The sequence below is a fragment of the Theobroma cacao genome, chromosome 8, assembly GCF_000208745.1.
Source record: "Theobroma cacao cultivar B97-61/B2 chromosome 8, Criollo_cocoa_genome_V2, whole genome shotgun sequence".
NCBI classification, from domain to species: domain Eukaryota; kingdom Viridiplantae; phylum Streptophyta; class Magnoliopsida; order Malvales; family Malvaceae; genus Theobroma; species Theobroma cacao.
Genome location: NC_030857.1, coordinates 10,139,064 through 10,159,066, shown reverse-complemented (window position 1 = coordinate 10,159,066; position 20,003 = coordinate 10,139,064). Strand labels below are relative to the sequence as shown.

General features: G+C 35.7%; 3 protein-coding genes across 3 annotated transcripts; 2 read left to right on the top strand and 1 right to left on the bottom strand.

The window, feature by feature from the left end:
- Positions 8,685 to 10,266, top strand: LOC18592571 (U-box domain-containing protein 29). Its single transcript, XM_018126043.1, has one exon. The coding sequence runs from the start codon at positions 8,796 to 8,798 to the stop codon at positions 10,014 to 10,016; it is 1,221 nt and encodes a 406-aa protein (XP_017981532.1). The 5' UTR covers positions 8,685 to 8,795; the 3' UTR covers positions 10,017 to 10,266.
- Positions 12,745 to 14,317, bottom strand: LOC18592570 (protein MITOFERRINLIKE 1, chloroplastic). Its single transcript, XM_018126042.1, has one exon. It carries the CDS (start codon positions 14,249 to 14,251, stop codon positions 12,983 to 12,985), a length of 1,269 nt encoding a protein of 422 aa, XP_017981531.1. The 5' UTR covers positions 14,252 to 14,317; the 3' UTR covers positions 12,745 to 12,982.
- On the top strand, positions 17,148 to 19,340 carry LOC18592569 (L-type lectin-domain containing receptor kinase S.6). The gene has a single exon (XM_007019378.2). It carries the CDS (start codon positions 17,148 to 17,150, stop codon positions 19,215 to 19,217), a length of 2,070 nt encoding a protein of 689 aa, XP_007019440.2. The 3' UTR covers positions 19,218 to 19,340.

Genomic DNA, 20,003 nt, shown 5'->3' with positions numbered 1-20,003 from the left:
GGGCCACAGTTTGTCAGAGTATGATTAATCAGAGCTAAACATAAAGAGGATAGAATGGCAGAATTGTATACATATATGTATGATATCTTTGCTCTTGGAAAAGGTAAATGCTGTTTAATGTATAGTTAACTACATTGATGCCTTGGAAATGAATTAGGGTCAGCACTTAATCCTTTGCTTTATTGATGATTAGGAGAAATATATTAAAGTCTTTGCTTAAGTCAAGCAAGTGACCGACAATGAAACAGTAGTAGCTTAAAAATTTCCATGGCAGTTCGTAAAACTTATTAGAAACTGTGTAGAGGCTAGGCTCTTTTTGTCTAACCAAACCCACTTTAGTTTTCCGTCCGTTTACTCTATTAACCACTTTTGACCTTGGCTTCTACCTTGATAATGATAACAATCTCTCACATGGCTTGGCTACCACTTCCTAGGGTGCATGCAGTTCAATTTCAGTGCTTGCATTTCAACTTTTTATACCTTTTCAGCAATTCAATGTTGAATCTGTCTCTCAAAATTCTTTCTTCCCTATCAATATAATGGCACAAAAGTGTATGTTTTTAATACTTTATGTTTAAGCAAGTTGAAAGATTATATATATACATACATACATATATATATATTTCGAGTATAATCAAAATAAAAAGAATAAAAACTGTGTAATTTTAAAGACTATAAATGCTTTATTTTGTATACATTTATAAAAACCATTAAATAGCAATAAAAAAATTTAATAAAAAGGGTAGAAAAAAAGGAGAGAAATCAATGTTAATTATGATAATAACATATATAAAATACAAGCATTGAAATGTTTCTTTCCTATATTACCAGGCCATCTATGAATTTGATAAGACTTATATAAGTTGTAGAATTCTTTTTATTATATTTGATATAAGAAAGTAGAAGGCATATCATGTATATTAGGAAATCCAATATAATTAAGTAAAAGTGGTTAGGTATGTCGATGAAAATCAAGTCCTTAACAAATGCAAGAAAGAAAACTTTTTGCACCTAAACAAGAGCCCTATGGAAGGCAATTTAAAACCAAAACCAAAAAAAAAAAGACATGAAATTTCAGCTTCTGATAGAATTATCCTTTGATAAAGTTGCAATACACGTTTGTCATAACCTTTATGACCTTCTAAGCTAATTTCACCTTAGCAAAAGAAGAAATACTAATGGAAGCTCTCTTTTGATTTTCCAAAAAAAAAAAAAATACTATATCAAAATTCTTTTCAACTACTTAAAACTCTTACTTTTCCTATATTGGGTTTTTTTTGGGTGATTTTTCTCTAAATTTTATCATAAAAAACCAATAAACACATCAAATTGCAACAAATTTTTGAAAAAATTTATGGCAAACAAATTATAAAGTGAAATTAGCTTTATTAGACCGCACCCTTAATTAGGAGTTTGAACATTAATATTTAAAAATGAATATTAAATTATTAGTAATAGAGAAAGTTCTATTCATATGTAATTAACTTAGTACACATATAAATTTATACATAATTTTTTTTTGTTTTTTCTTTCAACACATTGTGAAGTGCGATGGAGTAAAGGGTATTTTTTTCCCTCCACCAAATGACTCACATGTTTAACAAGGTTTAAGTGTGAGACCCAAAATAAATTAATGACGACCTTCATTTTGAGTGCATGACAACAACGTTTCAAGGGAAAAAGCTCCCACCAATTGCAGGCATCGTTGAAGTCCAAATAGTTCCATTCTCCCCCCAAAAAGAAACTACATATTTTTTAATTATATTTATCAACACCTGTTGCTTGGTTCAACTTCTTCTCTTCTGATCATCTCATGCATTTCACACCCATTAAAACTTTTTTACTTAATTTGCAAGACGAGAAAAAGTTCACCAAGGATGATGGATCTCATCTGAGTCTCACATCCAAGGAAAAATTAAACCTAGAGAAACAAATTACAAAAGCTTTATGACAGAATTAAAGAGAGAAAAATGTTGTGGGTGTAGAATGGGATATGGACAAGGGAGTTCATTTGCGGTAAAGAAGGGAAAAATCAGAATATTCAGCAATCACTGCTTTATAAAATCAGAGACAAACAAATATAGAAAGATGGATCACGTCATGCCTACATATAATTTATGACAATTGCACGTAATGTTACTCTACCGATAACTGTTTATTGCGTTTGCACGCTTTCTTCTTCCTTTCTCTTTCAGCTCACCACACCATTCACACGTCCTAGCCTAGCTCCATTCAATTTCAATTTACATACCACCCATAATCCAACCTGGAAATTGGGTTTAAGAGAGACGAAGACTCATCATCGAAACTAAGAGAATTATTTCTTTCGGATTAATTTGATCAATTTTAAGAACTCAAAACACAAGCTAGCCTCCAAACATGATGCCCAACTTAGGCAATAAACAAAAGTTCTAGTACCAGTTCTGCATGCTAACTTCTTGTCTTTCATTTGTACAAACAAAAAAGGGTTGAAGATTTACTCATTGCATCATCCCATAAAAGCTTCAATGCAATGTTAAAAAAGGAAAGCTAGCTGTAGCCTGTACTCCTTAGAGCAAGGAGGATGTACACATACCAAGAAACCATGGACATCTTAAAACAATCCCAAAAAGAAGAAAAGAGAACCCACCAATTATATATAATCCCATCTTCATCTACATTACCATGCCATCATCTCAATTCTTCCTTCTTGTATATATGGAACTTGAAGGAGAAATGGGAAACAACTTTCATGCTATAATATGCTACCATCTCTTTGTTTGTTGAATTCCTATGGAGATCTTCTCGAACTTTGTAACCCGATGTCATTGTGCTTCTTTGACGGACCAGAAGGTGGGATTGGCATTGCTTTAGGTAAGGCACCAAAGAAGCTACGGGGTGAATTCCGATGAGACTTTGGGTTCACCTTGAACATATGAGAATTTCTTGATGAACCATGAGCTTGACCAAACAAAAATATGAAGACCAAGATCAACAGCCATAGCACTATAACCAGACGTTTTCTGCCCATTTAATCAGTTTCAGTTTAAAAAAAAAAAAAGAAGGAAATCCCAGAGAGACAGAAAGAGAAAGAGAGAAGGAGAGAGAAAGATAGGGGTTGTTAAGCTGAATAGTTGAATGAGGGAGATTCAGTTGTTCACTGTCTGGCACAAAATACAAAAGATTATGTCCCAGAGGAAATATATATAAATGAAAGAGGTTTGGTATGTTGGTTTTGTGTGGGGGGGGATGGGGGGTGGCTTGTGTAAGAAGAATATGATATGTTGTGAACGCAGAAACATGAGATGGGATAGGAGTAAATGCTACTGGCGCTGGGGTCAGGTCCTCTGGTTTTCAGCTGTTCATGACTACTGCTACTACTACTAACGATTAATTAATCAAACTTGTCAGTACAGTAGGGTTCTTGTAGAAACAAAGGGTTTATTGTTTTAAAGAGGGCTTCAAGTTTGAACGGGTCCTTAGGGAATTTGTTTTAAGGAAAAAGTGTTGATAGTGCATAAAGTGCCAAAAGGTTATGCAAAGAAGAATTAGAAAAATGGAAGCAAATGGGAAGATTTGGAGAAAAAGAAGGAATTGTGTAGTTTGGTTAGGTGAATAAGTGGGACCATATCAAATTTAATGGCCGACTGGGGTACTTGAACTGTTAAACAAAGTCCCACAACATGGAAACTTGTCCCTTGGCTCTCTGCAACTAGACCGTAGTAGGAGTTTTGATTACTACAGCCTCTCACTCGATTTCTCTTTTGCTCTTTCCGCACAAAACAAAGACACCCAAACCACCCTCCCTCCCAATTCCATTCCTATAATAGAAGTATTAAATGACTGTCCTTCCCTTTGGAACAAACTTTTTAGCATAATAAAAAACTCTCTGTCGTTTTTGCCCTTCATATATCTTCTAAGCAACACTATCCTCGTTATTCCCTTCTATATTTCTTCAAGTGTATCTATTCAATTTCTTGTAGTATTCCAGTATTTTTTAAGCTTACTTTTGACACAGAGGGATAGACAGGGTACTAGCTAGGACACCTTAGGGCAATGAAAAGTGGGGGCGCAATAAATGAAAGGGCATGCCAAAATGGCCAACCCCAACCCCTTGAGGTTATAAATATTAAATAAGGGAGGGCAGTTTAACAAATGTTAATGGGCCCTGATGTCATGTACCCAAGTGAATCAAATGACCCCAACTGCCGTTTCAGCAGTGTTAGCAGATTCAAACTGGGAGACAGACTGATGGATTGATGGATTTTTCATGATCTTTGAACAAGACTCTAGCTTTTTACTAACTTTAATTTGGAGAAAGGAAAGGAAGCTATAAATGTTTCATGTGAACCTGTCTCTGATTAAAACAAAAATAATTACTACTACCAGTAGCCTAGCAGTGATCGTTAAAGACAGTGAAAACATTTTAGAGGTAGGGAAAAATCTTCCTATGGGTTGTCTTTGTTTTCTACACATGGCCATGTGAGCCCCCGACTCTAATCAATCAGTCATTGGGCGCTTGGATTTCCTTTCTCTCTCTGTCTCTCGTAATGAAGATCCCCTTCATTTTGGGTAAATATATATAGTTATCTAATTACACCAATGTTGAATTCAAAACTGTACTTACAGAGATAAGTGATCCAATGCCACAAGAAGGTGGTCATAAATGTGATGCAATTCCACAAGGAGGAGGTCATAAATGTGATAGCCAACTATTCAACCTGAAACCTTTTTGCTGTTATATTGTCAAAGAAAAATGAGTTTAGGCGCCTTCTGAATATAAATATATTTATGGGGACACAGCATTTTACTGCATGCAAACTATGGAAAGCCTCAGCCTTTATTTTTGGTTAGCCAAAAAAGGTTAGAATCAAATGTCAAGTTGTACACATGAATTGAAAAATTGGCACCCTGAAAACTGCTACAACATTTGGAAATCAAAATGTTCGAATCATCAAACATAACATCATGCAATTTGGGCATAGAAAAAATAAATATTAAGGCTCAAGAAGAGAATTCTAATGAACCATAAAGTTTTTATTTGAAGTTTTTACCAACTCCAACTAGTTCATGACGTGTACATTTACCTTCACTGACCTGGACAATGCTTGGGTCAGTCTTCTAACTTAATTGGGGCCGCAGCCTAATACTAAATAATTTGGGCCGCCTTAGGTCTAATCTCAAATCTTGAAGTTTCACCTTGGTCTAGGTCCACAACAATGCTGCTGGAAAAAGAGTTTGTAGGGACTTATGAGGAAGAAGAGGAGATCAAGATTAAGTCATCAAATAGGTATGTACATATCAAACAGATTAATGCTCTGAATCAACAAACCACTTTTTCTTCCACCAAAAGAAGAAGAAAAACGAAAAACAAAAAAAACCAAAGCCATTTTAGGGAGCCAGATCGGCATGTTTAGTTTTCTGAGCACCAACTTACATGAGGCTGGTTTGGGAGTCCCCTTTTCAAAAGTTGACCCGCCCACCACCAAAATAGAGAAAGCACTAATCGTTGTGTTGTGTTGGGATGTTCATGTTTTTTGGATCGACGTTATTAGGACCGGTGTTTGATGTTAGGATGATAAGCGACCTCACCTAGTAGTAAGAAAATAAATTATGAAATTAATAAAAGTAAAATCGTTGAGGATTTATAGGAGCAATTATTGCCATTCAAAACAAAAATAAAATGCTTTTATTTTTTTAAATTTTGATCGAATTTACATCAAAATTCATTAATTTTTAAAATTGACACTCTACCTAAAAGTACAAACATTGTTAATAAAAATTATAAAAAAATAAAACATCTTATTTGTTATTTTTTTTTTTAAAAAAAAGGTAGCACTGATCGGTGCTCCCAACTCCCCAAGGGAGGGGAGCATCCGACTCTCAAAGGGGAGCACCGGTGCTTCCAATCGAGGCTCTCCAAATGGGGAGTATTTTTTTAATTAATAAAAAATAATAAAATTATGTAATAGTAATTAAAAAAATTAATTAAAGATAAAATTATTTTATAATTTTTTTATGTTAACAAATTGATAAAAATATTAATAGTTGAACTTATGTGGCCAACAAAAAATATTTTTTGAGACAGATTAATTATTTTAAAAATTAATAGATTTTTATGTAATTTTGATTAAAATTTAAAAAATAAAGATATTTTCTAAAAAAAATAGTAGCAATTATTTATACGGAGTAAAGGTGGAAAGCGGGACGACAAGTTCACGGAGCCATTGCATGCCTTAAAATCAGGGGAGAGCTGCCATGCCATGCCCTACGTTTGAAACCCACAGTTAGGTTTACCAACTAAAGTATGCACCATCGTCCGGTGGTTAGCCATGGTTGATTTATTTCAATTTTCAGCCCATCTCATTTCCAGTCAACTAAGCGTCGGCAACACTAACGCAATGACTTCCAGGTCATTCTTTTTGACTCAGTCTATGATAAAAAAAAAAAAAAAAAAAAAACTCACTACTTCTGCGGCCAGAAGGGGCAGGAGTAGCCGGCTCGGAGTCGGTGACCATTGACCTGGTGCCGTGTCCAATCCAACTCATTGAGAGTGAAGACCGTGATTTATTTAGAAATAGTCCATGGAACAGTCGCATTTAATTATTTATGTGGAATTAGTCAAAATGATAAAAAGACATAACGAGGGAAATTCAATTCAAACCAGGCTGGAAGGGTTCCAGTCCAGAATTAAAAATTGTGTGAGAGAGTGAGCGAATGCCCATATGGACCTAAAATACGTGGTTAGGTTCCGTCTAAACTAAAGTCAAGGACCCCCCTGTCCCTACCTCATTATCTTCCCGAGTCTTAACCTTGTACGCTTTTTCTCGCTCTGTTGCATTAGATTTAAAGCTCTCAAAGCACGCATCAAACACGCGTTTTTTCCTTGCTGCTGGTAGTAAATGGAATGCAGGATATTGCCTCATTAGTTTGTGATCTTTTCATAATGTCTTTTTTTTTTTTAATTTTTAATTTTTAATTCAAAAAAATTTAATTTTTTTATTTGGCCATCTTTAAATTTGTTTTAAATTTATTGACACCTTTTCTGTTATTAAAATATGAATGCAAATATGAACTAAATTTTCCACGTAACGCTTAAGCGCATATACACGATAAATTTTGTCACTTAATGTTTCTTTTTGCTGTTATTGGTATTAAATAGTATATTAGTAGATTATTTATTCATTTCATAATGTTTATTTTTATTTGTAATTTAAAATACTTAATATTTTTATTTGTGATAATTTGAATTCATTTTAAATTTATCAATTTATTATCACGTTAGAATTTAGATCAAATATTCCATTTGATCATACGGGTCATAAATTTTGTTCATTTTATAATAATTTATTGGCAAATGAAATGAATTTGAAACAAATTCAAGATTAAGTTATCTTCAAAAACTAATAAAAATAAATTGTCACGAAAGGATTACATATTAATGACACAATTATTGGAAAGTATATATATTTCGTAGAAAAAGTCATGTATCCCATGGCTTGGACACATTCATGTATGAGACAGGGAAAATGTAACTGACCTACTTGTAACAATTTAGTAATGGAAATAGCAGCTCTCATAAACAAAGCTGTTGGGTTTGTTTTTTTAAATAGAAGGAAGGGGATTCGAAATGAACTTTTTCTTTTTCTCTAATGGAATGGCCCTTTAAATGTATGTTTCAATTAGGTTTCTCTATCTTTCCAGGGAGCACGTGTGGCAGACTTAAAAAGCCCTCCAGGTGACTGATGACTCCATTTCCATTTAGCAGATTAGGGTAGTCTGAACACTTGACACTAATCGCAACTTGTGAAAAGAGTCCAGTCAACCTTGTTTACCAGCTGTGTTGGAACTTGTTGTCTTCGAGTCAAGCACGTCGTTTCTCCATTAACAGGAGTTTCAAGATTGATGTGAATTTCACAAAGAATTCCGATTTAAACTCTATTTTTAAACTACTGTAAACGCTGATTAAATTAGTAATCTAATTTTGATCACCTTCATGAAGTAGCAATTTTCTTTTGAAGAGATAGCATTCGAGTTCATAAGCTTGAGATGATTAAATCTCTAGGAGTTGAAGGCTGAAAGTCCATAATTATTTATATAGAATGATGTTTGAGTATTTTAAATACACTTGTTAAAGATTGCAATTAATTAATTTACATAGGGTAAGAAATATACCTTTTGGTTGTATAAGAATTTTCAATTGAATGGAATCGAAATTGGGTGATTAAAATGCTGATTTAGTTGTGTAAACTGGCTTTATGAATATATGCTTAGTATCTTAAACCTAGATCACATTTTAATTCAAAAGTTACCGCTTACTATGAGAATATATTGAATTAATAAATCACTAATGCAATTCTGCGTTCAGACTTCATACCTTGGATTCTTTCTAGTGCTAGTACTTTGGTTTTGGACTACGCGGACGGAGAGAAGCAAGCGGCCAAAAAGTCTTCCTTTTGCCCCTATTTACACGTTTACATCAAGTCCCACTCATTTCCAGTAGTACACACCTACATAAATTTAATAAAAAATAATCATAATAATAATTCTAAGTTAGAATGCCAAGTCAAAAAAACCAATAAACAAAGTCAAAAAGAGACACTCGCATTTGACCAACGACCCCCCCCCCAAAATCACACGTTCAAAACGACGTCACGTCACCTACTCTTTGACTCTTTCGCTCCCCATAAAAACCTTCCCCTCTTCTCCCTTTGCCTCGGCAATTCAATCCTCTCTTACGGAGCCAAGAAGAAACAACTTTCTTATTTTTTTTCTTTCTCAAATATAAATCAGAAGAGCCAAAAAATAAAAAAAAAATGGTGAAGGAGGAACTGTACATAACCGTGCCGAGTGTTTTCCGGTGTCCAATCTCACTGGACGTAATGAAGTCTCCGGTTAGCCTCTGTACGGGCGTTACTTACGACCGTTCCAGCATCCAGCACTGGCTAGAATCCGGTCACGACACTTGTCCCGCCACCATGCAGGTTCTTCCATCCAAGGATTTCGTTCCTAACCTCACTCTCCATCGTCTAATTAACCTCTGGGTTCAATCCTCCACTCTCCGGCCAGGCTCTGACTCTCCGCGGCTGCTTGTAGCGAAGTCTCCGGCGATCTCGGAGGTTCGAGCTAAGCTTTTGATGGAGAAGATCGAGAGCGAGAGTTGCGTCGATTCTTTGACTAAGGTTGCCGAATTTGTAAGCTGTTCTGAGGAAAACCGGAGATTTATAGTGAGATTCGGCGATTCCAGTGAGATAATTGCCAGCGTTTTGAGAAGGAAATGTGTGGAAATCAAAGCTTTGGAAATGGCGGTTAGGATTTTGGATTTGATTTTGCGCGAAAACGGAGTCAAAGAACGGTTAAACAAATTAATCCTCGAAAGCAATCAGGAAAACAATTTCCTGTCTTCAATCGTTTTAATTCTCCAAAACGGAAGCCTCAACTCGAAGACCGAATCAATCCGAGTTCTGGACTCAATCGCACTCGACTCAGAATCCAAGCGCAGGATCGCCGACTCACAAAACCTTATATCCGTCCTTGTCCATCTCCTCAAGAGCAACGACAATGAACCCCTAAACGACGCTGTTGTCTCCTTTTTAACCAACGTTTCAATAACCCGTTCCATAAAATCCCAGCTCATCCAGAATGGCGCCGTTGAGATCCTATCAAACTCCCTAACCGAAAAGTCCTTGAAGATGTTAGCAATACTTTGCGCTTGCCCGGAAGGTAGGTCAGCAATAAGTTCGGATCCGAAATGTGCGGCGGGGATAGTGGAGAGGTTGTTGAAGGTGTCGAAAACGGCGACGGAGGACGCAGTATTGGTGTTGTGGAGCGTATGTTGCTTGAGGAAAGATGAGAAGGTGAAGGAAGAGGTGGTGAAGGGGAATGGAGTGACTAAGATTTTGGTGGTCATGCAAAGAGAAGGGGAAGGGAATGTGAGGATGATGTGTAGGGATTTGGTTAAGGCTCTAAGGGCTGGATGTAAAGATTGGACTTTGGGAAGCTACGAAACCAGGACTACTCACATTAGGCCTTGTTGAGAATTTATTTATTTTTTTGGACATAACATACACAGGAGAAAGAAAATCCAGAGATTTTTAAATTTGGTTAGGGATGTAATTAGTTAGTTTTTACTGTATTTTTGTTATAAAGATTTTTAAAGGAAATACACAATTTATTTGGTAGGATGCCATTCTGGCAAATGCTTTGATTCCAGTTCTGCCATATTTGCAATTACTTGGGAAAATATGAGAAATTCATTGGAAACTATTAATGTCTCTGGTTCATTGATCCTTTATGTTTTTGTTAATTCTGGGTTTAATTACGAGAACAATTGATGCTTAATTTATTGCCAGGTTTTCAGGATTATTGAACAAACATTTTTATTAGATTTGTTGTTTTCCACCGGCGAACTAGGAATAAGAGGACTTTCCCAGGGCAATTCTGATCCTATGAACACCTTTTTTTTGAAGAGCAGACAAAAGGAATTCATTACAATAAGGGAGCAGGAAATCCCTTTGTGAGAACACAGGCCATAGAACATGAACTCAAAACTCAAAACTCTGAAGAAATGATTTATCTGATGGTTTTTCCTCCAACAATTGATTTTGCGACTAGTATTAATACAAGCTGAGATAGGATAGGAGGTCTAAGAAATGGTCTGCCATTGGATTAACAAAAGATGAAGGGAGGCAGAAAGTAAAGCTGGGTGCCATCTTTGTGAAGAAATGGAGACTAGCTTACAGCCCTTGGGTTGGGTTTGGGACCTCTAATGGACAATACAGGCTGTTGACCTGGGAAGTGCAACAAGTCAGTGCAATGCACTGCCATATGAAACAAAGAGAGTTAGAGATCCGCTGGTGCTTGCCTGCCAACAGGGGAAGGAGCTATGGGTGAATCTTTTCTTACCCGTTCTGTTTTCTCATCTCTGAAACTATTTTTAGCTAGGGATTTTCATTGTAACGTAAGAACTAGTTTGCAATAACTATTGGTGTTATTTCCTTTGTTGACCAAAATACAAAAAAAAAAAAAAAGAGGCATGCCCACTCTGTAATTGTGTCCCCCTGCCCTGATTAAAGGTCATTGGATCAATAAATACGTCCCCTGATTTAAAACGGAATATGAAACACAACACCACTCGCGATAGCTGATGCTGATGGGATGATACTGCAACTATCGCCAAGACTAGGATAAAAACTCATTTTTGTTCAAGGCAGGAGCTGGATCATGATTGTATTACCATTGATGTTCAAAAATGTTGTTGGAATGTAGGATTCTGAACAATGTTACTGTTTGCTGCAAAGCAAGATTGTAGCGGTTCCTTGCATGTAGGAAGGATAAGACTTCTGAAATTTTTGGACAATTGTTCCCCGAAATTAAACGGATGAGCGTGTTACTTTCAGAGCCATACGGTACTGTATGATAGAAAAAAAAAAAACATCCCTGAAAATAAGTGAAAATTGTCTCTACAAGAGATTTAGCGCTTGTGGTTTGTGCAATCTCCTCGCATGTTTGCGGAAACTAAACTTTGTGGTGATCAAAACACCACATTAAAAACCAATAACGTAAAAAAGGACAAAGACAGGCTCAATGGCTACATCTATTCTTTGGGACTCCGTCCCCACCCAAATCACCGTCTCCATTCCCCTTTTCACCCATTTCATCACTCTTACATCCACCGAAAACCCAAATCACCTATCGTTTGCCTCAACCTGTCTCCACAAAAAGCGAATTTTATATTTCTCAAAAAAAAAGAAAAAAGGGGGGCATTACATATTGTCTAAGTGAAATCTTGCAAACATGCCTTCCATAACTGTGCTGATGAAAAACAGACCAGCTATGCACATGATACAATATCTGGTTGCTGAATCCTACAGTATACCCTTATATGCTATTCTATTCTTTCAGAGTATCTTCAATCCTACAATAGCAATTTCCTAGCTCAATCATTGCTAACTAAAGCACAAGGCTTGAGGAGTCCCAAATGCTCCAACGAGAACCGAGCACAAACTCATTCATACATGCGTATATGGCTTCTTTCTATATTCTAGAAAGCCACGCAACAACTGGAACCTACTCCGTATGTGACTGAAATAAAGCAGGCTTGAGTCATGTACAGAACAAACTATCTAATAAGCTTATGTTCAGGTCGTGATTCCTCTCCAATCACATATTTGATCACCAATCAAAGAAAAGGTTCAAGCTTAACTTACCTTTATCCAATGAACAGCAAAAGCAAAAGCCATACCATTGTATGAGAAGCTGAACTCATCAGAGACCTAAAAAGCCATTTCTCCCATTTATCATTCAACAATACAGAAAGACATACAAAAGGAATCAAATCCACAGTTTAAAAAGGCATAAAAGTACATGATATCCACCACAGAAGCAAGGTGAATTTGTTTCATGCATGTACCCCCACAAACAGAAACCAACTAGTTGTTTTCTAGCATAGACCAGAAAATTTCACACATGACGGATACAACTTTGAAGTTACAGTTTCCTTTTGATAAAAAGAATCTACATCACAAACAGCATCCTTCACAGAGCACCATGAACCATTGCAAATAGATGCACTAAAAGTATCACATGCCACTAATCTGTAAAAGATTGATCTAAAAGGGCACAACAAGGAATGACCCTAAAAGTACCGTTACTACCTAGTCGACTGGGAGGTCTTAAGACACTTGAAACTATTACTTTAAACCATCCTTCTTCTATAAGTGAAAGCTTCAAACGTTTATGGACTAGTAAAGCTGGTACTCAGTATTAAACCAGAAAAGGTAATATTCAGCATATTGAAATTGAGGTTCTGTGGAACAAGATGGTTCTTCATGCAGAGGTACAATATATTATTAGTTGGAAAAATTGAATCCTTAACCAAGAAATAACCTGTGTATACCAAATGTATGATAGTGTAATGGCAGAAATTAGTCTGTTTGAACTACTGTCAATGGAAACCAATTTAACAAAATAGAGAAAATGCTTATCACCAACATACTGTAAATCAAGCCAGCGCAACATTGATTTTAGACAACTCCTTCTCCTTGTGTTTTAGATACTGATGCAAAATTGTAAGCCTAGCAGTCTCAAATGCAAAATACCCCAAAGCAGAAAAACAAGCACTATGAACAACTCTCGGCCCCATTCCCCTAGTCAAACCAATCCAACCTTCATCCTTCAGAATCTGTTTTAGCGTCGCATTAACCCCACTATACATAGCAGCAACAGCCTTATTCCCATGAACCTGAGTCATCAACCTTGTTTTCACCACATCAAGTGGAGTTGTCAAAGAAGCTGAAATTGCACCAGCCAAAGCACCGCAAAAAACACTCTGAATTGGCTCCAAATTAGTCTGCTTTGTTCTACTCAAAACCGCAGCTTTTAAGTACTCAAAAGAGGAATAACTTAACACCCCGGCAGGCAAATTCCTTAACAAAGTAGCCGAGTAACCGGCATAAAGACCCAAAATCCCATCTTTTTCTAAAATTCTTAACAAGACTTCCCATGATCTTCCTTTAGCACCAGCTTGCATTCTTTGAGTAATCAATTCTTTAGGAACCATTATAGCTGATGAAACAATGTTTCCCATAGCACCAGCAGTTGGAGGAATAAGCAAAGCTGGATAATCCAATTTAGACAAAATGGACTTCCCAAACTCACATGTCCCAAAATAAACAGCTGAAGAAGCCGTTGACCCTACAATAACAGCTGAAACTCCTCTGTAAAATCCTAGAATACCCTTTGTGTGGAAAGTTTTAACTATTGCATCGAAGGTGTTGGCATATATCTCGGAAGCACCCCTGGTCTGCATTTTGGTTTTGATGGTATCGAGTGGGTGAAGGCACACATAAGTAAATGCACCAGCAATTCCACCACCAGCTGCACCAATAAGAGCTCTTTCGAAGACGGATAAGCTTTTCATGAGGGTTTGGACTTTGGGACTGTTTCTGGGAGTGGGTTTTAGCCATTTGGGGAATTTAGACGGTTCGGGTTGTTGGGGTTCAGTTAAACTGGCAAAAGGGAGAGGAATTTCAAGTTCGGTGGGTTTTGGGGAATTGGGTTTGAGCCATTTTGATTGGGCATCTGCTGAAATGGAGGTTGAGGCAAAGGAGAGATAATTTTGGGAAGGTTTGAGTGGTTTTTGAGGGTTTTGGGTGGATGATGTGAGAGTGGCGAAATGGGTGAAAAGAGAAGTGAAGTCGGTAGCGATTGCCGGATGGTGATTTGGGTCAGGAGAAGGGAGACCCAAAGATGCACAGAGTCTCGCCTCCATCGCCAAAACTTGTGATCTTTTACCTTGTTCTGCAACCTACCAGCCAGGCCGGGGTTTAAGTTATAACCACTCATGGAATGGATGACCAAAACGATGTTGTTTCGTTGATAAGAACACCGACCACGCACGATGTCGTTTAGCTATGTGTTTTCGGCTGGCATCACCATATAATAGAGTTTCCATAACCACAAATTGTTAATCTTGTAGAGAGATTTGTTTGGATGTGAAAGTAACAGGCTGCCATCGTCTGTTTGCTTCCCAGGGAACAAATGGCCATTCAGGGAGGCTAAAACGTTCTAAGCTTGAATTTGGTTGGGCTGGAGACACAGCTTTGGTTAAAATTCAAAATCCCCTTAAAACACTTCAATTTCAAAAGATATTTTAATTTTTTTAATTTTAAAATAATATTTTTGAGCTTTTCATTGTTAATACCAGTAATTAATAATTAAAAAGATTATATTTAATATTACTTTAATATTTTAAGATATATATTAAATTTTATTAAGTATCAAATTGAGACAATCTATTCCATTTATAAATCTTGTTATAATATTAAATATTAAAATAAAATTTATCAAGTTTAAAAAAAAGATAAAAGTAGATTTTTCTTTAGAAAACATTTGTGTCCTAAAATATTTATATCGTATTAAGTGAAAATTCATTCACAGGCTAAAAGATTTACATGGAAGGAGCAGGCTAATAAAAACAAACCTGCCTGCATACAGCAAGAAAAGCCCCCTATTTAGGTCCAGCACATACTGGACAGAGGACAAATTTATACAAAACGAGTTAAATATAATTGTTTTAACTGTTGATTAATGATGTTAATAGTAAAAGTTCAAAAATATCATTTTTAAAAAAGAGAGATTATCGTATCTTTTTAAAGTATTTTGAGATAGTTTTTTTAATTTATCTACAGCCTTGATACCAACGAAATAAGACATTTGTCCTTAAACTAGGATGTGGAGTAACAACATAGAAATATTTTAGCTTTCAAATATGCCTAACATTAATCAATCATATTATTCATGAAAATTTAGATATATAACATCAAATTATCAATATCAATTTAGTAAACTATATATATTTTTAATCATTTATTAAATGCAAGTATTTCATTCTTAATTAACAATATTTTATTTAATTAATCATTTGTGAAGTAGTATTATAATATATAATATAGGATTTCAATTTTCTTGAGGCTTGAGGGTTTGTTTAAGGAATGTAGTTGTCCAAAAAAGAATCTTCGAAATGATAAGGACAAAGTTAAGTGAAAGAATTAAGATATCCTTACAAAAAATTTTAAATTAATAAATTTATCTTTCAAATACTTATTTAAATTATCGTTATTATATTTAACAGTAGTTTACTTGAATTCATAATTAAATCATTTTTACACAAAATTAGCATTCTTCTAATAAAATTGGAGTCATTAGACTTAAACTTACATATAATGAGAGTCGAATTAGAACCTAAAGGTTTTAGGGCCTTGTATTTACCACTTAGAGAAGGCCTCATTGGCATTGAGAATAATTGATTGAAGGAAAATTAATTTTGCCTAAGTCGTGGCTAGAAAATTAGGAACTAAATTATATAATATATTAATAATTTAATTGATAAAGTGTTTTAATCGATGAGAAGATATTGACTTAACTAATCAAGCAATTATTGGTTTGAAGTTATATATGCAAATAGAAATTACAATCATAATCAAATAACTCTTAACATGTAAATGACACAACTATTACATATGATATAAGAATTAAAATGAAGTAAACTAAACACTTAACAAGCTAGCATATATATGATTGGATAAAATCCAACATAAAATTATATCAAATGTAAACATAATAAGAGTTGAATTTAAAGCTAAAGGTATTAGGACCTCCTCTTTGTCATTCAGAGGACATAAGTATTAATTCATGTTTTTTTTCCTGTTTTTTTTTACATTTACTATTTTTTGAAAAGCAACTTACATTTAGCTTTAGTTGATACTTAAAAGTTAATTATGAATCTCATCATTTATTTATTAAATTTAATGGATAATTTATTGATTTATACACACACACGCACACATATATATAAACATTCTAGACTAACAATTTATTAAACTTTACTTTTTTTTTCATGCAAATATGATTATTAGGTGTTGATTGAATGAAGATTGAAAATTTTGATCCATAAAGTTGATCGCATTAGTTATATTAATTGCCAAGTGAAGCATAAAATCAAATTTCACTCAATTATTTATTCAATTATAAATTTGTTTTGTTAAAAGATTTTTTTTTTCATATATATTTGTTATTATTATTTTAACGTATTAATTAAACTCAAGGAAAAATATACAATAAACGCATAGACACAAAAAAGAATAAAAATAAACGTTTCAAGTATAGATTAAATGCTCATCTTGTTGAAACATATATACAATATTCTAATGTATGGAACTAAAGAAATTAAATTAAATTTGATTGTCTAATATAATAATTGTTTATAAAATGTGCAATTTGCATTAAAAACTATTTACAACTATTACTTATTTTTTGCAATATTATTTTTAATACAAAAATTATGATATTTTACGTATTAAATCATTTACGTGTAAAGATTGGATAAAGTATTTAGACGACAAAATGCAATTTATTGGGCTTATAAAATATAATTTGAACTTTGTATTTGTTTTTTCAATTTTTTTTCAACTTATTTTTTTTGCCAAAACAATGATTAGTTCTTTTAATACAAGATGGAGCATCAAACAAGCAAGAAATTTTCTTTTTGTTTCTACTTTATTTCAAGATTTTCACAGTAAAACCTCAGTTGCTCTCAAGAAAACCATCTCTTTGGGAGTAACTATCATCAGGAAGACCATCTTCTTATCTCTGCCACAACGTAGACAATGCAAGTTTCTTGTCTATTTCTCTTCTGGGTCCATCTCTTTTTCCTCTTAAACGTCGCTTTTCCCTCACTTTCTCACCCTCTTTTGACACCAAACAACATCACCCTCTATGGTGACGCTTTCTTTAGAAACAATGGCATTAGTCTCACTCAAGAAACCACCTGCCTGCCTTCTTCTTCTCCGGCTAACATTGGAAGAGCTCTCTACGCCTACCCTATTCGTTTTCTTGATTTCAAAAACAAAACCACTGCATCTTTCTCTTGCCGTTTCTCTTTCTCCATCATCCCAAACCCCCTCTGTCCTTTTGGAGATGGCATCGTTTTCTTGATCACCTCTAATGCTGATTCTTTCAGCTTCTCCAATGGGTACATAGGACTTCCACAACGTGACTTAAACTCTCAAGATTCTTTCTTTGCTGTGGAGTTTGATACGAGTTTTAATCCTTCAGTTGGTGACATCAACGGTAATCACATTGGGGTTGATGTTAACACGGTTGTTTCTTTTGCTTCGGTTGATGTTGTGTCAAAAGGGGTTGATCTTAAAAGTGGGAAAAAGATAACAGCTTGGATTGAGTATAGGGATTCAGCCAAGTTGATTCAGATATGGGTTAGTTATTCATCAACTAAGCCACCAAGTCCTGTTCTGGTTGCCCAAATTGACCTTTCCACGCAATTCAAGGAATATATGCATGTTGGTTTCTCTGCTTCTAATGGACAAGGTTCTGCAATGCACACTGTTGATCGATGGCGGTTTAAAACATTCAGGACTTACCGGCCTTCTGTGAATCCAATAGATGCGATTGAAGAAGGTTATTGCTTCATGTGCTCTCCAGAGGATTCATCTACCAATAGCCCTCGGATTTATCGTCCTCACAAAAGAAGTTTCAAGATGGGGAACATGGCTGTTGCATTGGGATGCTTAACCATATCTGTTGTCTTTGTAATAGCAATTATTGCTGTGATTTGTTTCTTTGCAGTGAGGAAGAAAAGGGATGTTGGCAGAAGAGGAAAAAGAATACAGACTAGAGTTCAAATGAATAATGTACCAACAAGATTGTCACTTGCGGAGATAAAATCAGCTACAATGGGGTTTCATAGGAACAGAATTGTTGGTGAAGGTGCTTCAGCAGTTGTTTATAAAGGGTCTCTTCCTTCTGCTGGAGCTGTGGCAGTGAAGCGGTTTGATCAGTCCAACAAAGAATGCGGTCGTAATCCTTTTACCACCGAGTTTGCCACGATGATGGGTTGCTTAAAACACAAGAACTTGGTCCAGATTCAAGGGTGGTGCTGTGAGGGATCTGAGTTAATCCTGGTCTATGAGTACTTGCCCAATGGAAGCCTTGACAAACTCCTTCATAAAAACTCGGATTCTGCAACTTTCCTCTCGTGGAGCTTAAGATTAAACATAGTTCTAGGGGTTGCTTCTGCTCTTACATATCTACATGAAGAATGTGCAAGACAGATAATCCACAGAGATGTGAAGACTTGCAACATAATGCTTGATGATGAATTCAATGCCAAGCTTGGAGATTTTGGTTTAGCAGAAGTCTATGAACATAGTTGTGCTTCAAGAGAAGCCACAATACCAGCTGGAACGATAGGATATCTCGCACCTGAGTATGTTTATTGTGGTGTTCCAACTGTGAAAACAGATGTTTACAGCTTCGGTGTGGTTGTGCTAGAGGTGGCTACAGGAAAGAGGCCCGTGGCCGAAGACGGAGCTGTGCTTGTTGACTGGGTTTGGGACCTGTGGGTGAGAAGAAAACTAATTGAGGCTGCTGATTGTAGCCTCTCAGGGAGGTACCATGTTTTGGAGATGGAGAGGATGCTCAAGGTGGGACTTTGTTGTGTGCATCCGAACCACGAGAAGAGACCAACAGTGAAGGAAGCTGCTAGGATTTTAAGAGGTGAAGCATCACTTCCGCTTTTACCATCAATGAGACCAACAGTGACAATCAGGTCTAATTTGTTTGCCGATTCTGAAGATATTTTGAACATCGGTGGAGATCACAGTCCTAGTGGTGATGATGCTGGGTGGTTAACACCTAAGAGCCATTTCAGCAAGGCTTAGCTCAGAAAACTACATGAAGGTGTATGAAGGAAACATACTGTGGCTTGTACAGAACACATCTGAAGCTTTAAATTTTGACAGAATTTTTATAGCCTTTTCGTTTTTCTTCCTTTTAGGTCTTGTGAAGTTGTAATGATGTTATATTCTAAGATGTCGTTAGGTTTGCTTGCTTGAGATATTGCCAGTAGATGTGGGGATGTCCCAGGCAAATGATATGGTCTTCTAGTATTTCACATGAAACTGAGAGGATTCTGTTTTATTTTTCAGTGAAGAAGCTATATATAGCCTGCTGGAATGAGACTCATTAGGATTTTCATTTCCTTTATGGTCCACTCTGTTTCACAGACGCATGAGTTGAATATCAAAAACCGAACACAGCCATCTCACTTCCACAGGCATCTGGATGAGCACTTAGAAAGAATCGTATTTGCACACTTCAGAATAAGCTTGAATGTTTTCGTTGTGGAGGCCCTAAAACATGTAGCGTGAAGATCTTTAGTGTTGCTGGTGCAAGTATACTGAATTACGTGTGATGTTGAGAATGCTTAATTCTGGTTATTTATTTACTTTTAGGTTCACTTTGAGGTGTTCTATTTAGCTGGCATCTAGCAGTTGGGGTAGAATGTCCAGAAATAATCAGATTTCAAGTCCTTTTGTACCTACTACATCAACTGCAGCACGATGTACTTCATCATCTGTCGCTGTCATTCTTACTCTCCTAGAATGCAATTATGCAATTTCCGGTGGCAATCTACTCGCCACAAATTTCTACCCTTTATAAGAATT

What these genes read in the sequence shown, in the direction of transcription:
- LOC18592571 (XM_018126043.1), top strand. Translation starts at nt 8,796, where the DNA reads ATGGTGAAGGAGGAACTGTACATAACCGTGCCGAGTGTTTTCCGGTGT.
- LOC18592570 (XM_018126042.1), bottom strand. Translation starts at nt 14,251, where the DNA reads ATGGAGGCGAGACTCTGTGCATCTTTGGGTCTCCCTTCTCCTGACCCA.
- LOC18592569 (XM_007019378.2), top strand. Translation starts at nt 17,148, where the DNA reads ATGCAAGTTTCTTGTCTATTTCTCTTCTGGGTCCATCTCTTTTTCCTC.